Consider the following 14,286-nt stretch of genomic DNA (forward strand, 5'->3'; position numbering starts at 1 on the left):
AATGTTGGTAGGCGACACTTTTATATGTTGGACTCAACAGTAAAATTGCAGTAGTCATTGTGTTATCTGAGTTTGGACAAGAAGACAAGAAGAATTAATATTCGAATTATCACAGTTTAGATCGGGAATCGGACAGAAACTTATGTTATCCGAATTTGTATAGAATACATAATACTCATTATCAAGGACTTATAACTGTTCTTATCCGAATTCGGATAAGAAAAATGTATGACCTCACAGAGTTTGGTATGCTATGACGATCATTATCCGAATTCGGATAAGAAAAATATATGACCTCACAGAGTTTTGTATGCTATGACGATCCTTATCCGAATTCGGATAAGAAAAATGTATGACCTCACAGAGTTTGGTATGCTATGACGATCCTTATCCGAATTCGGATAAGAAAAATGTATGACCTCATAGAGTTTGGTATGCAATGAATATCCTTATCCGAATTCGGATAAGAAAAATGTATAACCTCACAGAGTTTGGTATGCATTGACGATCCTTATCCGAAATCGGATAAGAAAAATGTATGACCTCACAGAGTTTGGTATGCAATGAAGATCCTTATCCGAATTCGGATAAGTACAATGTATATCTATATTCAATATAAACTCTTCTTGGTGGTAATCCGAATTCGGATAAGACGATATTTTTTTTTATACATATCAGTACTTTTTACGATTTTTTTCGATCAGATAAAAAATATTATGTATTTAAATTCTCCCTCGCCCTGCTCGTCCGAATTTAAAGTATTTCTACTCTAAATTCAATAGGCTTTAAACAAAACAAACACAGAAATAGAGTTAGTTGCTCGCAGTAACATTATTATCTTCTCTTGCGATACACATTTTATTTCACTCTATAATACAAGTTTCTTCGATACAAACAACATAATATAAATACATGTAATAAACATAGCAGCCATTAATGTGACTAACTTCGTACTATACGACCTAACTGCGAGCACCTTCGATACTAATACATTTAAATGCCAAACTTTATATAGTACCCCACCCGTAGAAACCGCCAAAACTTTTCTCGTGCCTTGTACACGTAACATCAGACTTTATAAATAGTACATACTCCTGCAGAACTAGTTCTAAAACTAGTTCCACTAGTTCCCATCTATATATAAAAACTACAAATACCTAACGGGAAAACCCCAATTTCAAACGAAATGAAATATATTTAAATTCTCCCTCGCCCTGCTCGTCCGAATTTAAAGTATTTCTACTCTAAATTCAATAGGCTTTAAACAAAACAAACACAGAAATAGAGTTAGTTGCTCGCAGTAACATCGAATCAAAGGAAATGAAACAGTTCAGAATTAGATGCCAAGATTCAAAGATACTACCAACTGACGATGTAAATTGTCCTTAATATAACCATCTTTCGACTGATCTGATGACCATCTACCGTGGGCCTTCAATAATCTATCAGAAACCCCGTTATTAGCTGCTGAGGTAGCACCTCCACTTCTCAGACTATGCAACCCGAATTTAGATTTATCCAAACCAATGTCTTCCAATGCCTTAAGTAATATCTCACGAGCTCTAGTGTACGATAAGGATGTATTGTTTTTGCTTAGCTTGTATACACCTTGTGATTTCAAAAATGACAAAGACCGAAAAATAAAATAATCAGAATCAGATTCTAAACCAGCTAATTTCAAATAAATTTTTAACCACTTAACAGGACACGTTTCATTCCCGGTCCTAGCAATTATAACCGTGTTTCCTCTTCTATAAATGTCTGTTTTACTCTTATCAATAGTAATCTCAACATGAGTATCATAAAAAACAATGTTGTTTCTTTTTATCTTAGCTAACTCGCTGTAGCGTAAGAAACCGGAAAATCCAAGAAGACATAGTAAACACACTCTTAAATTAGACAAATCATGTTCGGAGCCGTATCTAGAAACAATTAACTTTAAAATGTCAGTAGTAATAGGCTCTTTTTTGTTGATGGGTTTACTCAAAATTCTACGACCGCCTTCCAAAATATTAGATAACAACTTATCAGAACAAGGATTGTATTTAAAGTTAATGTCATGATACCATTTAATTGAATAAAAGTTAGATTCTAAAACTGACACGCCAACACCTTGCTGTATCAGTGAACCGATATATAAACATACTGTAGTTGAATTAGCCGGAGAAAATTCAAGTTGGCAATCGGAACACCAAATACGAAATTTTCCAAAATAAAATTTATACTTTTTAACAGTAGATTTTGAGCTAGACGCTTCCACAATTGATGGCAATGCACTGACAATTTTGGCAAATCTAGAATCATTGGCTAATTCTTCGAACTGTTTCCATTGAGTCTGTAAATAGAAAAAACCCAATTAAAATCTTTATACATACATGTATCTTAACATTAAAGTTCTATTAATATATACATCTCATATCTACATACATCATCCTCTAATCACACTGTGTGATTCTTTATGTTACACTGTGCAACATAGCTCGTGAAAGTTCATATATAATCCATCATAACACTGTATATTATACCACAGAACAACTATATTGTTCACCCGTAAACATTTCACACTGTGTGACATACACATATATAATTGTATCTAAATAGATAATCATCTAAATTTCTAAGTTGTAAAATCAACTAACAACACTAACACATTACTGTTAAATGGTTGCTTAGCAAAGATACTGTTTTCGTCCGATCCTTTTATAAAAAATGATTTCGGATTTCTGTACTCACGAAAATCTTTAATATAGTCTTTATATTCATATGTTAAATGATTCACAATCATAGGCCAATACACAGCTGATTTCCACTTAGGTATTACTAATGCACCTTTTGCCTTGCATATAAGCATATAATTAATAACCCTAGTAATCAAATAAATAGGAGGAACTATCCAGTTATTAAATGCTGACCAGTCATATGCAAATGCATCAACACCGGAGGTACCAGGTGTAAAAAACTTTGAGAAGAACCTAGATACTTTTTTATTTCTACTGTCAGCAAATAAATCACAATTGAATGGACCCCATAATCTATCAAAATATTTAAAAATAATATCGGAAACACCCCAATCATCAAAATCGAAAATTTTGCTCAATTCGTCAGCTTGAATATTTTTATCTCTCGGGATCCATTCAATTTCTAATACAATATTGTTATCTAAACATATATTAAAAACATCTAAAGCTATGTCCTGAAGCTCTGACTTCATACTACCTTTTCTAATAATCTTAGTCACATTCTGATTATCGGTGTAAATTTTTACAAGTTTTCCACTCAATTGATTATGTACAGACTGTAAAATATTGCTTACTGCTTTTAATTCTCTCCAAGTTGAACTCTTGGTTTTTTCTGATTTATCCCACATAAAATGAGCGACATTATTTGAACCTACAATATAACCAGCACCTGCATATTCGCTGGCATCAGAAAAAACAATTCTCTCGGGCATTCTATGAAAATATGAAATATGCCTAAAACTAATTTTTTCACAGTAAAAATACCAAAATCCAAGTTCTTGAATAACATTTTCATTCAAATATACAAAAGAATCCCAATAATCTCTACAACAGATAGTCATATGTAAATGTCTTGTCATAATTTGACAAATACTGCCTAATGCTGGTAACATAGAAATTATTTTTCCACACACTTTAGCTAAATTTCTACAAGTGATGTGTATATTACATTCAAATAAAGCAGATATTATGTTTTTTAAATTCTCAAATTTTTTCACAGGTATTTCTAAAGTTCCGTCTTTTAAATTCCAATTAAAACCTAGCCATTCCATAATTTGAACAGGTGTCCATACACTCTTTTTATTATTTACAACGAAACCAGATTTTTCTAGATCACTTTTAACCTGTAAAGCCATATTTTCACATATTTCTGAATTTTCTGCAGTTCCCCACCCGTCATCTAAATAAACCACAATAGGAATACTCATAGCTCTCCAATATTTTACTAAAACTCTAAGCGTTTTAGTAAAAATGTGACCTGCTGATGACAAACCGAAAGGCAAAACTGTGAAAGTAAAAAATCTGGTTTTATTGCCGAATTTCCATGAAAAACCTAAAAAATTTTGATGATCATAATGCACATCTAAGTGATGATAACCATGCCTTAAATCAAATTTATACATGTATTTTGAATTATGTGCAAAAGATAATGCTTCATTAACACCTTCAAATTTAACCTTTTGTTCTTCAACATATTTGTTTACATGTCTTAAATCTAGTACAAGTCTTATTTTACCTGAGCTTTGTACCGAAACAGTTAACGGATTTACTACAAAAGGTGGACACTCTACTTCATTAATACAATTGGTAGTAAGAAGTTCATCTATTGACTTTTCAACAAAAGTGGCATGCTTAAGAGCTGATTTGTTATTAGGTAAATAAATACAACATGGTTCAATATTAAATGGAATACGATAGCCAAATTCTATTGTATTTATGATAAAATCATTTGCCTGTAAAACAGATTTCCAAAAAGACACATTATGTTTTAAATTCCCTTTAACGTTAATAACTTGATCTCCAGATTTAATTTCATAATTGTTAATAAAGTCAAAATTATACTCAACTCCATTCGTAGTATCTTCATCTAACGTCGGTTCTTTACTGTGACTTTTCTTGTTCCTTTGGGGCCGTGCTGACTGTTGCTGACGGACTTGCCTTGAATGGACAGTATCTGGCGAAATGTCCTTGTTGATTGCAATAGAAGCATTTCCCGGATCTGTTCTGCGACTGACCTGCATTTTCTCCGAATCCACTGTTTTGACTAATCCCACGAAAAAAATTCTTTGCGTTGAATTTATTTCCACTTTCTGTAGGCTTATTGCTGGGCCGATCATACGGTTTTGAACTTTTCCTTTTTCTAGAAGCACTGGCAATAGCGGAACGCAAATTGGCTGCATCATCCTTATCGTCAGCCAAAGGACTATCAAGATATTCATTAACGGTGTCCCATCCATGTTTGTCGGCGATTTTCACAATTTTGTTCCTCTTCCGCAAGGTTTCTTTCTCTTCTGCTAACACCTCCAACGCCTGAACGTACGATTTGGACCTTATCAGTTTCTCTATTCTTGAAATCGTGTCGGACCTTTCTGTATTAAATAAGTACTGAATGCGATGTCCCTCTCTCTTGAAAACGAAATCTGGAGTCGAAACACCGGTTGACTTCACTGGTTGTATAAATTGGTTTTCGAAATGTTTGATTAAATTAACTTTCTGCTGTTCTAGAGCGTTCGTTAAAACTGTTGAAAACAAAGATACGGCACCATCAGTAGACAACTCGGTATTTGATGTACTCTCTTTACTTTTGGACGGTCTCAAATCATCATGGTCGGAACCAGTATCGGACATCATAAACGTAAATTAATGTGACTAACTTCGTACTATACGACCTAACTGCGAGCACCTTCGATACTAATACATTTAAATGCCAAACTTTATATAGTACCCCACCCGTAGAAACCGCCAAAACTTTTCTCGTGCCTTGTACACGTAACATCAGACTTTATAAATAGTACATACTCCTGCAGAACTAGTTCTAAAACTAGTTCCACTAGTTCCCATCTATATATAATAACTACAAATACCTAACGGGAAAACCCCAATTTCAAACGAAATGAAATATATATATCAAGCATCCTTATTATGAAAGAGTATACATTAATGTCCTTATCTTAATTAGTTGATGATTGATTGTTGCTTGTTTAACGTTCAGTGGCAAATATTTCATGTACATGCAAATGAAAGCAAACTAATATAGGCTACAGTTTGTTCGAAAAACGGCTTTCCTGGAAGAAAGTGCAGGAATTTCGTTCTTCATTGGTAAATGTGAGTATGTTAGAGTACAGCAGAAATACTTCTTTCCAACATACCAGCAAAAGGAACAATGAGGACGGCTCCAAATAATGTTGCGGGGGTTTTTGAACATCTAGAACGTGCTACACTCGCGCAGTACGAGGCATCAGATTTGATCGTTACGGCTAACCGATGCGACTAGTTAATATGATATGTTTATGGGAAGAAAGAAGTGAAGGAAGGTAATTATTTTTATAAAACAGTCAACATATTTTATTAGGTAAACTATGTGATTGTAAACGGTCGAGAATGGTTGACTGTTGTCGTTTGCTTAACAAATATCATGTTCACTCCATTGAACTCAGACATCACTACGGTAAACTTAAAATTGCATAAAAAGTGATGTTTTATCAGGTCCTGGTATAAGCCCCATTCACCTTGTCACGTGTTATTATGTTTCAAAATGCTACGTTTCAACTACGTTTTGAATAAAAATGTCCCGTTTATTTTAAAGTTAGGTTTTACTAGGTTTGTGCTAATACGTAGCAAAACGGGATAAGAAGGTATTCTTATCACGTTTTGCTACATATTAGCAAGTGTAAACCCACGTTTCCACCCTTCATTGATACGTATCGATACGTGGTTAGCACGTTTTGTTTATACGTTCCCCTAAGCGTCGTTTCAATTTTCGCTACGTTTGCTGTTGAAGTTTCAAAACATACGGGACAGGTCCCGTTTTAAACAAAGGATCACTAAGTTTCGATACGCTTCGTAACGTATATTCACGTTTCGCTACGCTTTCAAAACGTAGTAAAACGTGACAGTGTGACTGTGGCTTTAGCAATAAGGATCAGACAGGATTGAGATACAATTTAACAGCATTTCACATCTGTAAAAAAGAAATCCTGAACGGAATAAAATATTTTTTGATTCAACTATGCATTTGTTTCAGAAAATTATGATCTACACTTTGCATTGAAAATAAACATGTATTCTAAAACCATTTGTTGGCGTCACACAGGTTATGTTCTCATATATTTTATGAGGGTATGATACTATTCCATTAACAGGAGGGGTTGTGCCTGATATTCATATGATGAAGACAATCGTTTCCATCAGTTCGATTGACTTCTCGGGATATGACATGTCAGTGACTGCTAGCAGTCCTGTGTTAATTTATGTATCCTTGTCATTTTGCTGAGTTATTGTTATTGCCTTTTTCTGGCATTAGATTCGGACTTCTTTGAAATATAGTTTTACTGTGTATATTGCTGTGTGTTTGTTATCATGCATTGGTTTGAGGTATAGGGATGAGTTCTCACAAAATATCTTAAAACCCGCCGTGTTTGGGCCTGTACTAAGTCAATAGCCTCTGGCCTTTGTCAGTCTTGTATGTTTTTTTAATTTATGTTTATTTATATATGTTTGAGTTTTAATACAACGACGTTCATTTACACTAAAGTAGTACACATTTTTAAGGGCCAGGTATTTTATTGAGGGGACAAATTTCATATATTTACACGTCTATGAAGAATCAATACTTACAACAAATGTCTTTGAAAACTTTTCTTTTACTTCCCAACCTAAAATACTCCCTGAATACTAATACATTGTATGATATAAACATGACTCAAACACCTTCAACATTTTGAAATTTCAAATCTGTATCTTCCAGGAAGTTACCAATGGGCCATCTTCGCTAGCCAAGGGTTACGATCCACTCCCGCTCTCTTCATCTTCGCTAGCCAAGGGTTACGATCCACTCCCGCTCTCTTCAAGAGAGCGGGAGTGGATCGTAACCATTGGCTAGCGAAGATGCCAATGGGCATGCTCATTCGTTTTATGTAATTCTTGCAATGCTCTTGCAAACATATAGAATTGTCAAAGATTCCTGCAATCTAGCTGGGAACATCCCTTAAATTCTAGAGTTTCCTGCAATCTTACTGCAAACATAAAAGTTTCTGCAAACTTGCCGCAAGCTTGCAGCAAAAAGCTGCAATGTTTGCAGGAGGTTCGCAGCTAGCTGCAAACTTCTGCAAACATTATTCAAAGGGTTCCTGCAAGCTTTTTGTTTGCAGCAGACCTGCAGCAAGTATGCTGCAGACCTGCTGCAATTATTTCAGTTCTGTAAGGGTTAAGATACATTTGAAGGTTTTTTAAGACTGAAAGAGCCATCTTGCACGTAAAAGCACCACAGGAATTTTGAAAAGTTGGCAAGTATGGATGCAATCGTTATTGCAGTGATATAGTCTAATTAAATGCTCATTTATAACAAATGACAATTACAATTGATCTAGTTAAAGAGGGTGCTCAAAATTGTACAACATCTTTCTTTGTCTGTATTAACTCTCATACAGTTGTCTACACATCATGTAGATAATAAAAGTTGACACTTTTCAAAGTTTGCAACAATAACAATATCAGTATATAATAAATTCGTTTTTCATCCCCAATTAATATACAAGGGTGGACACAGACATGTGTGAGTATACAATGTAAGCAATCAGTGTAAGGATGCTTGACAGTGTTAATATTTCTTAATTAAGGCCCAATGGAAAGGCGGGTCGCAATATAGTGATCAGTATGTTTGTCCGTCCTTATTTTTGGATTCATTATGATTTCAGTCTGTATTTGACATAAATTAACCAACACCAAAAAGGGGATGGGGGTCATAATGTATGTACAACTTCCCAAGTCAAAGTTAAAAATGTTTCAGATGACAATCCCATGTCCATGTTAAGGATCATGTCCATTTTGTATCTCCAGAACTGATGTGATTTCAACGTTTATACTTGACATGTATATCAACCAGTGGGTGTGTCATAATATCATGTACAACTTCCTAAGTCAAAGTCAAAAACTTTTAGTTTACAACTCTCTATGTCCTATGGTAAATAGTGTCCACTCTGTATCTAGAGATCTGTTGTGTTTCAAAGTTTATACTTGACATGTATATTAACCAACACCAGTGACGGGATCATAATTTATGTACAACTGTGTAGGTCAAAGGTTGTAGTTAAAAACCTTGGTCTCTGTTGACAACCACATGTCTAGGGGTAGAGATAAAAATTCTTTACCACACGTTCGCAGTGATGTCTTGTTTTATTTATAACGTGTAATGTTAACTGGGTCTTCATACATTCAACTATATGGGATTGCATACCAAAAGAAAAACTCACTGTACTGTAGTACATATTCACTTTTGTTTGTTTGTATGTTGTTATGGATTCTTCTCCATCATATGGCATACAAATGGATATAATAGCTTTTGTAGTAATATAAAATGGTAAAAGTATAATGTGAATGTGTGATTTGGACTCGTCAGTAGGCATTACACACATTTACATTACACCAAAAAAACATCACGTTTGTTGGGGAACTTATTTCATTGAGTGTGTCTGCCTAGACTCCCAAGGCCATTTTAACAAACTAATCAAATATGAGAGAAATGTTTTTTTTGGTTTTTTTTTAAATTAAATCAAAAATATATTGCTAAGTGCATTTATTATTATTTTCATTTCAATTTTGGTGTCAATTTTGCCTTGTGAGTTTCGTCCCTTTAACGCTTTTTCTAAAAAATAGTAACATTGGTAAGCTGGTTTCATTTCAAGTTTAATATCAAATAAGTTTTTATAGAATTTATGGAAAATGTTGAAATTCAGAAAGGGAATTGATGTAATTATCTGAAAAATGATTCATATTTATTTTCTTAATAGTTAATTTGAAAGTTTATTTAAAAACTGTGATAGTTTTATTATTTCAAAAAAAGTTTAAAGTTATAATTAAATAACTTTACTTAGGATTTGAAAGTCTAAAATAAGATTCTTTATGGAGGTTTATTAAAACAAATGAATTAATTATGTTGTCCTACCGTGTTCTAAAAATACAAATTAAGAAGGAATGAATGGATTTATTCAAAATATTTCAGGAACCATAATTTTGATGATTTTGTTTTATAATGGTGTTATTTATTATTGTTAACTATTGTCATTCAGTGTATTGACATAATGCAACTTAATCAACAATATTTTTTTTAATGATAAACTTTCGAGTTCAAAAAAACAGTTGTAAGGGAATATTATTTTGAAAAATATAGTACATAGAAACATTGAAATATTTTTAAAAATTCAAATCTTATAATGGAATGTTTTAAAATCTTTTATATTAATTTTATGAAAATACAAGTGTTTTAGGACTAAAATAGTAAAATATTTATTTTAACTGATTATGAGACCTAAATTCTGTTTTTTTAGTTAACAATATGGGAAATAATGTTCTTAATGATTTATGGTTGAAAGGATATTTCAGTTATCATGGTTACTGCACATATTTTAATATTGATAAAAGTAGAAAAGGAACATTGTTATTATTTTAGAAAAGTTGCATTTCACAGATCCGTTTGTTTTATACATGAGTTATTATATTAGAAATTTTTATTTCCTGCATATTGTGCATATTCAAAAGTGCAGTCAAGTTGAATTTAAAGAGATCATCAATTCAGGCTCTATTTAAATCGATAGTTGAAAAGCTAAATTATTTAATGTAAAATAAATAGAAGTCGCATTACTTTAATAAGTATTGATAAATATATTGGGCTGATGTTTAGACGTGTTTGTATATATGGATTAACAAATAAAGGGACGAATTGAAAAAAATATACATAACAGAAACACAATATATTAAGCAATGGTATAAAAACAATAATAGTCTATCATCACTAAATATAAAATATAACAGTAAATATAAAATATAACAATAAATATAAAATATAACAGTAAATATAAAATATAACAGTAAATATAAAATATAACAATAAATATAAAATATAACAGTAAATATAAAATATAACAGTAAATATAAAATATAACAGTAAATATAAAATATAACAGTAAATGTAAAATATAAAATATAACAGTAAATATAAAATATAACAGTAAATGTAAAATATAAAATATAACAGTAAATATAAAATATAACAGTAAATGTAAAATATAACAGTAAATGTAAAATATAACAGTAAATGTAAAATATAAATATAAAATATAACAATAAATATAAAATACAACAGTAAATATAAAATATAACAAATAACAGTAAATGTAAAATATAACAGTAATGGTCACCCATTTTCTCAAAATTTTGGCTAAAAAGTTTGATTCGGTTGGAAATAAAATTTGAAAAATTACAATTTTATACATTTAATTTCCAAAAAACTATTTAAATATTATAAATTCAGTTCAAATGTTCATGCACCTTCTATGAATCAACTAATATGTTTACTTTTTCAAGGACAATAAAAAATCATTTCAGAATTACATTGACAATTCCATTTGAATGACAAATGACAAAACCATATCCTAAAGACATAGAAACCACTGATTCCTCCATAGAAAAACAAGAAACACACCAACAAGAACTACCTCGGAAACTCAGAAACAAACTATGTTAAATGTTAGTGAAGATCATACCATGCAAGCAAAATGTACTTCTGAAATGAATTGATAATTTTATATTTGCTTAGTCCAAAACAAAACCTTTAAGATATAAATTCTAAGGTGCATGAACTAAACCATAAGTTTTTGTGTAAATTTAAAATTGATTTCTTTTAAATTCTTAATTTGAAATATATCTAAAAATGTTTGAATGAAAAATTCAGGTAAATAAGTAAATATCTAAATTAACAATCAGAAACTACTTGTGAATATTGGAAATGGCATTACAATACTGGTACATTCTTAATTCTGCATGTTATAACATTGCAGACATATTAAGGGCATTTGGAATATTCTCATTTGAGATTTTTAATATCTAAAGAATTAAACTGTCTCATCACAACTCAATTTTACATCTTCTGCTGCCATGCTGCACCTTCTACAACTCAAACATCTCATTAGTTGAATCTGTAACAAAAACAATCAATACAGAAGTTAATGTGATGCATGTCAATGTGATGCATGTCAAATTCAAAATAAGAGACAAGTTATATATTTAAAATTACTTTACATTCTTATTACAGTAATCAAATAAATGAATAATAGGAATTAAAGACAAATTTGTAATAAAATTTCATACTGTATAACTGCAACAAAAAACTAACTTAATATCACCTTTAAATAGAGACTCTTTCCGTACAGTCTTCAACAATGAGCAAAGTTCACACCCCAAGCCATGAGTGGTGTCCTCCTTTTCATCTGTGCAGGCGGGCCACGTAGGGGCTGTCTACCTGCAACAAAAAACTATAAATTAATATCTTTAAATACCGACTCTTTCCTGTTGCAATTTTTCAGAATTTAATCTTGATAAAGAAAGAAGATGTGGTATGATTGCCAATGAGAGACAACTCTCCGCAAGAGACCAAAATGACACAGAAACTAACAATTATAGGTAACCGTACGGCCTTCAACAATGAGCAAAGTCCAAACCCCATGGCATTTTTAAATCAAAACCAAAAGTTTGCTCTCCGCAGAGTGAATACTGCTTTTAAAAGTCCCATTTTAACATAAATAAAGCCTCTGTTTTTTTCAAACTATTCCAGAAAAAACAGATCTTATTGCCTATCGAATATAAACAAAGTTTGAAGAAAAACTGTAATGACGGAATAATACCCACATGTTAAAACCCTGCCCAAGCCATGAGTGGTGGGGTGTCCTCCTCCTCTTCATCTGTGCAGGCGGGCCACGTAGAGGCTGTCTACCTGCAAAAAAAAACTATAAATTAATATCATCTTTAAATACCGACTCTTTCCTGTTGCAATTTTTCAGAATTTAATCTTGATAAAGAAAGAAGATGTGGTATGATTGCCAATGAGAGACAACTCTCCGCAAGAGACCAAAATGACACAGAAACTAACAATTATAGGTAACCGTAAGGCCTTCAACAATGAGCAAAGTCCAAACCCCATGGCATTTTTAAATCAAAACCAAAAGTTTGCTCTCCGCAGAGTGAATACTGCTTTTAAAAGTCCCATTTTAACATAAATAAAGCCTCTGTTTTTTTTCAAACTATTCCAGAAAAAACAGATCTTATTGCCTATCGAATATAAACAAAGTTTGAAGAAAAACTGTAATGACGGAATAATACCCACATGTTAAAACCCTGCCCAAGCCATGAGTGGTGGGGTGTCCTCCTCCTCTTCATCTGTGCAGGCGGGCCACGTAGAGGCTGTCTACCTGCAAAAAAAAACTATAAATTAATATCATCTTTAAATACCGACTCTTTCCTGTTGCAATTTTTCAGAATTTAATCTTGATAAAGAAAGAAGATGTGGTATGATTGCCAATGAGAGACAACTCTCCGCAAGAGACCAAAATGACACAGAAACTAACAATTATAGGTAACCGTACGGCCTTCAACAATGAGCAAAGTCCAAACCCCATGGCATTTTTAAATCAAAACCAAAAGTTTGCTCTCCGCAGAGTGAATACTGCTTTTAAAAGTCCCATTTTAACATAAATAAAGCCTCTGTTTTTTTTCAAACTATTCCAGAAAAAACAGATCTTATTGCCTATCGAATATAAACAAAGTTTGAAGAAAAACTGTAATGACGGAATAATACCCACATGTTAAAACCCTGCCCAAGCCATGAGTGGTGGGGTGTCCTCCTCCTCTTCATCTGTGCAGGCGGGCCACGTAGAGGCTGTCTACCTGCAAAAAAAAACTATAAATTAATATAATCTTTAAATACCGACTCTTTCCTGTTGCAATTTTTCAGAATTTAATCTTGATAAAGAAAGAAGATGTGGTATGATTGCCAATGAGAGACAACTCTCCGCAAGAGACCAAAATGACACAGAAACTAACAATTATAGGTAACCGTACGGCCTTCAACAATGAGCAAAGTCCAAACCCCATGGCATTTTTAAATCAAAACCAAAAGTTTGCTCTCCGCAGAGTGAATACTGCTTTTAAAAGTCCCATTTTAACATAAATAAAGCCTCTGTTTTTTTTCAAACTATTCCAGAAAAAACAGATCTTATTGCCTATCGAATATAAACAAAGTTTGAAGAAAAACTGTAATGACGGAATAATACCCACATGTTAAAACCCTGCCCAAGCCATGAGTGGTGGGGTGTCCTCCTCCTCTTCATCTGTGCAGGCGGGCCACGTAGAGGCTGTCTACCTGCAAAAAAAAACTATAAATTAATATCATCTTTAAATACCGACGCTTTCCTGTTGCAATTTTTCAGAATTTAATCTTGATAAAGAAAGAAGATGTGGTATGATTGCCAATGAGAGACAACTCTCCGCAAGAGACCAAAATGACACAGAAACTAACAATTATAGGTAACCGTACGGCCTTCAACAATGAGCAAAGTCCAAACCCCATGGCATTTTTAAATCAAAACCAAAAGTTTGCTCTCCGCAGAGTGAATACTGCTTTTAAAAGTCCCATTTTAACATAAATAAAGCCTCTGTTTTTTTCAAACTATTCCAGAAAAAACAGATCTTATTGCCTATCGAATATAAACAAAGTTTG

The 14,286-nt window shown here is 32.6% G+C and overlaps 1 protein-coding gene across 1 annotated transcript; it reads right to left on the reverse strand.

Moving 5' to 3' along the window:
- Positions 1-1,336: 1,336 nt before the first annotated feature.
- Positions 1,337-3,946, reverse strand: LOC139521445 (uncharacterized). Its single transcript, XM_071314920.1, has 2 exons — positions 2,864-3,946; positions 1,337-2,335 (listed from the first exon to the last, which is right to left on the reverse strand). Exons 1-2 carry the CDS (start codon positions 3,944-3,946, stop codon positions 1,337-1,339), a joined length of 2,082 nt encoding a protein of 693 aa, XP_071171021.1.
- Positions 3,947-14,286: the final 10,340 nt, after the last annotated feature.

The sequence above is a fragment of the Mytilus edulis genome, chromosome 4, assembly GCF_963676685.1.
Source record: "Mytilus edulis chromosome 4, xbMytEdul2.2, whole genome shotgun sequence".
NCBI lineage: Eukaryota > Metazoa > Mollusca > Bivalvia > Mytilida > Mytilidae > Mytilus > Mytilus edulis.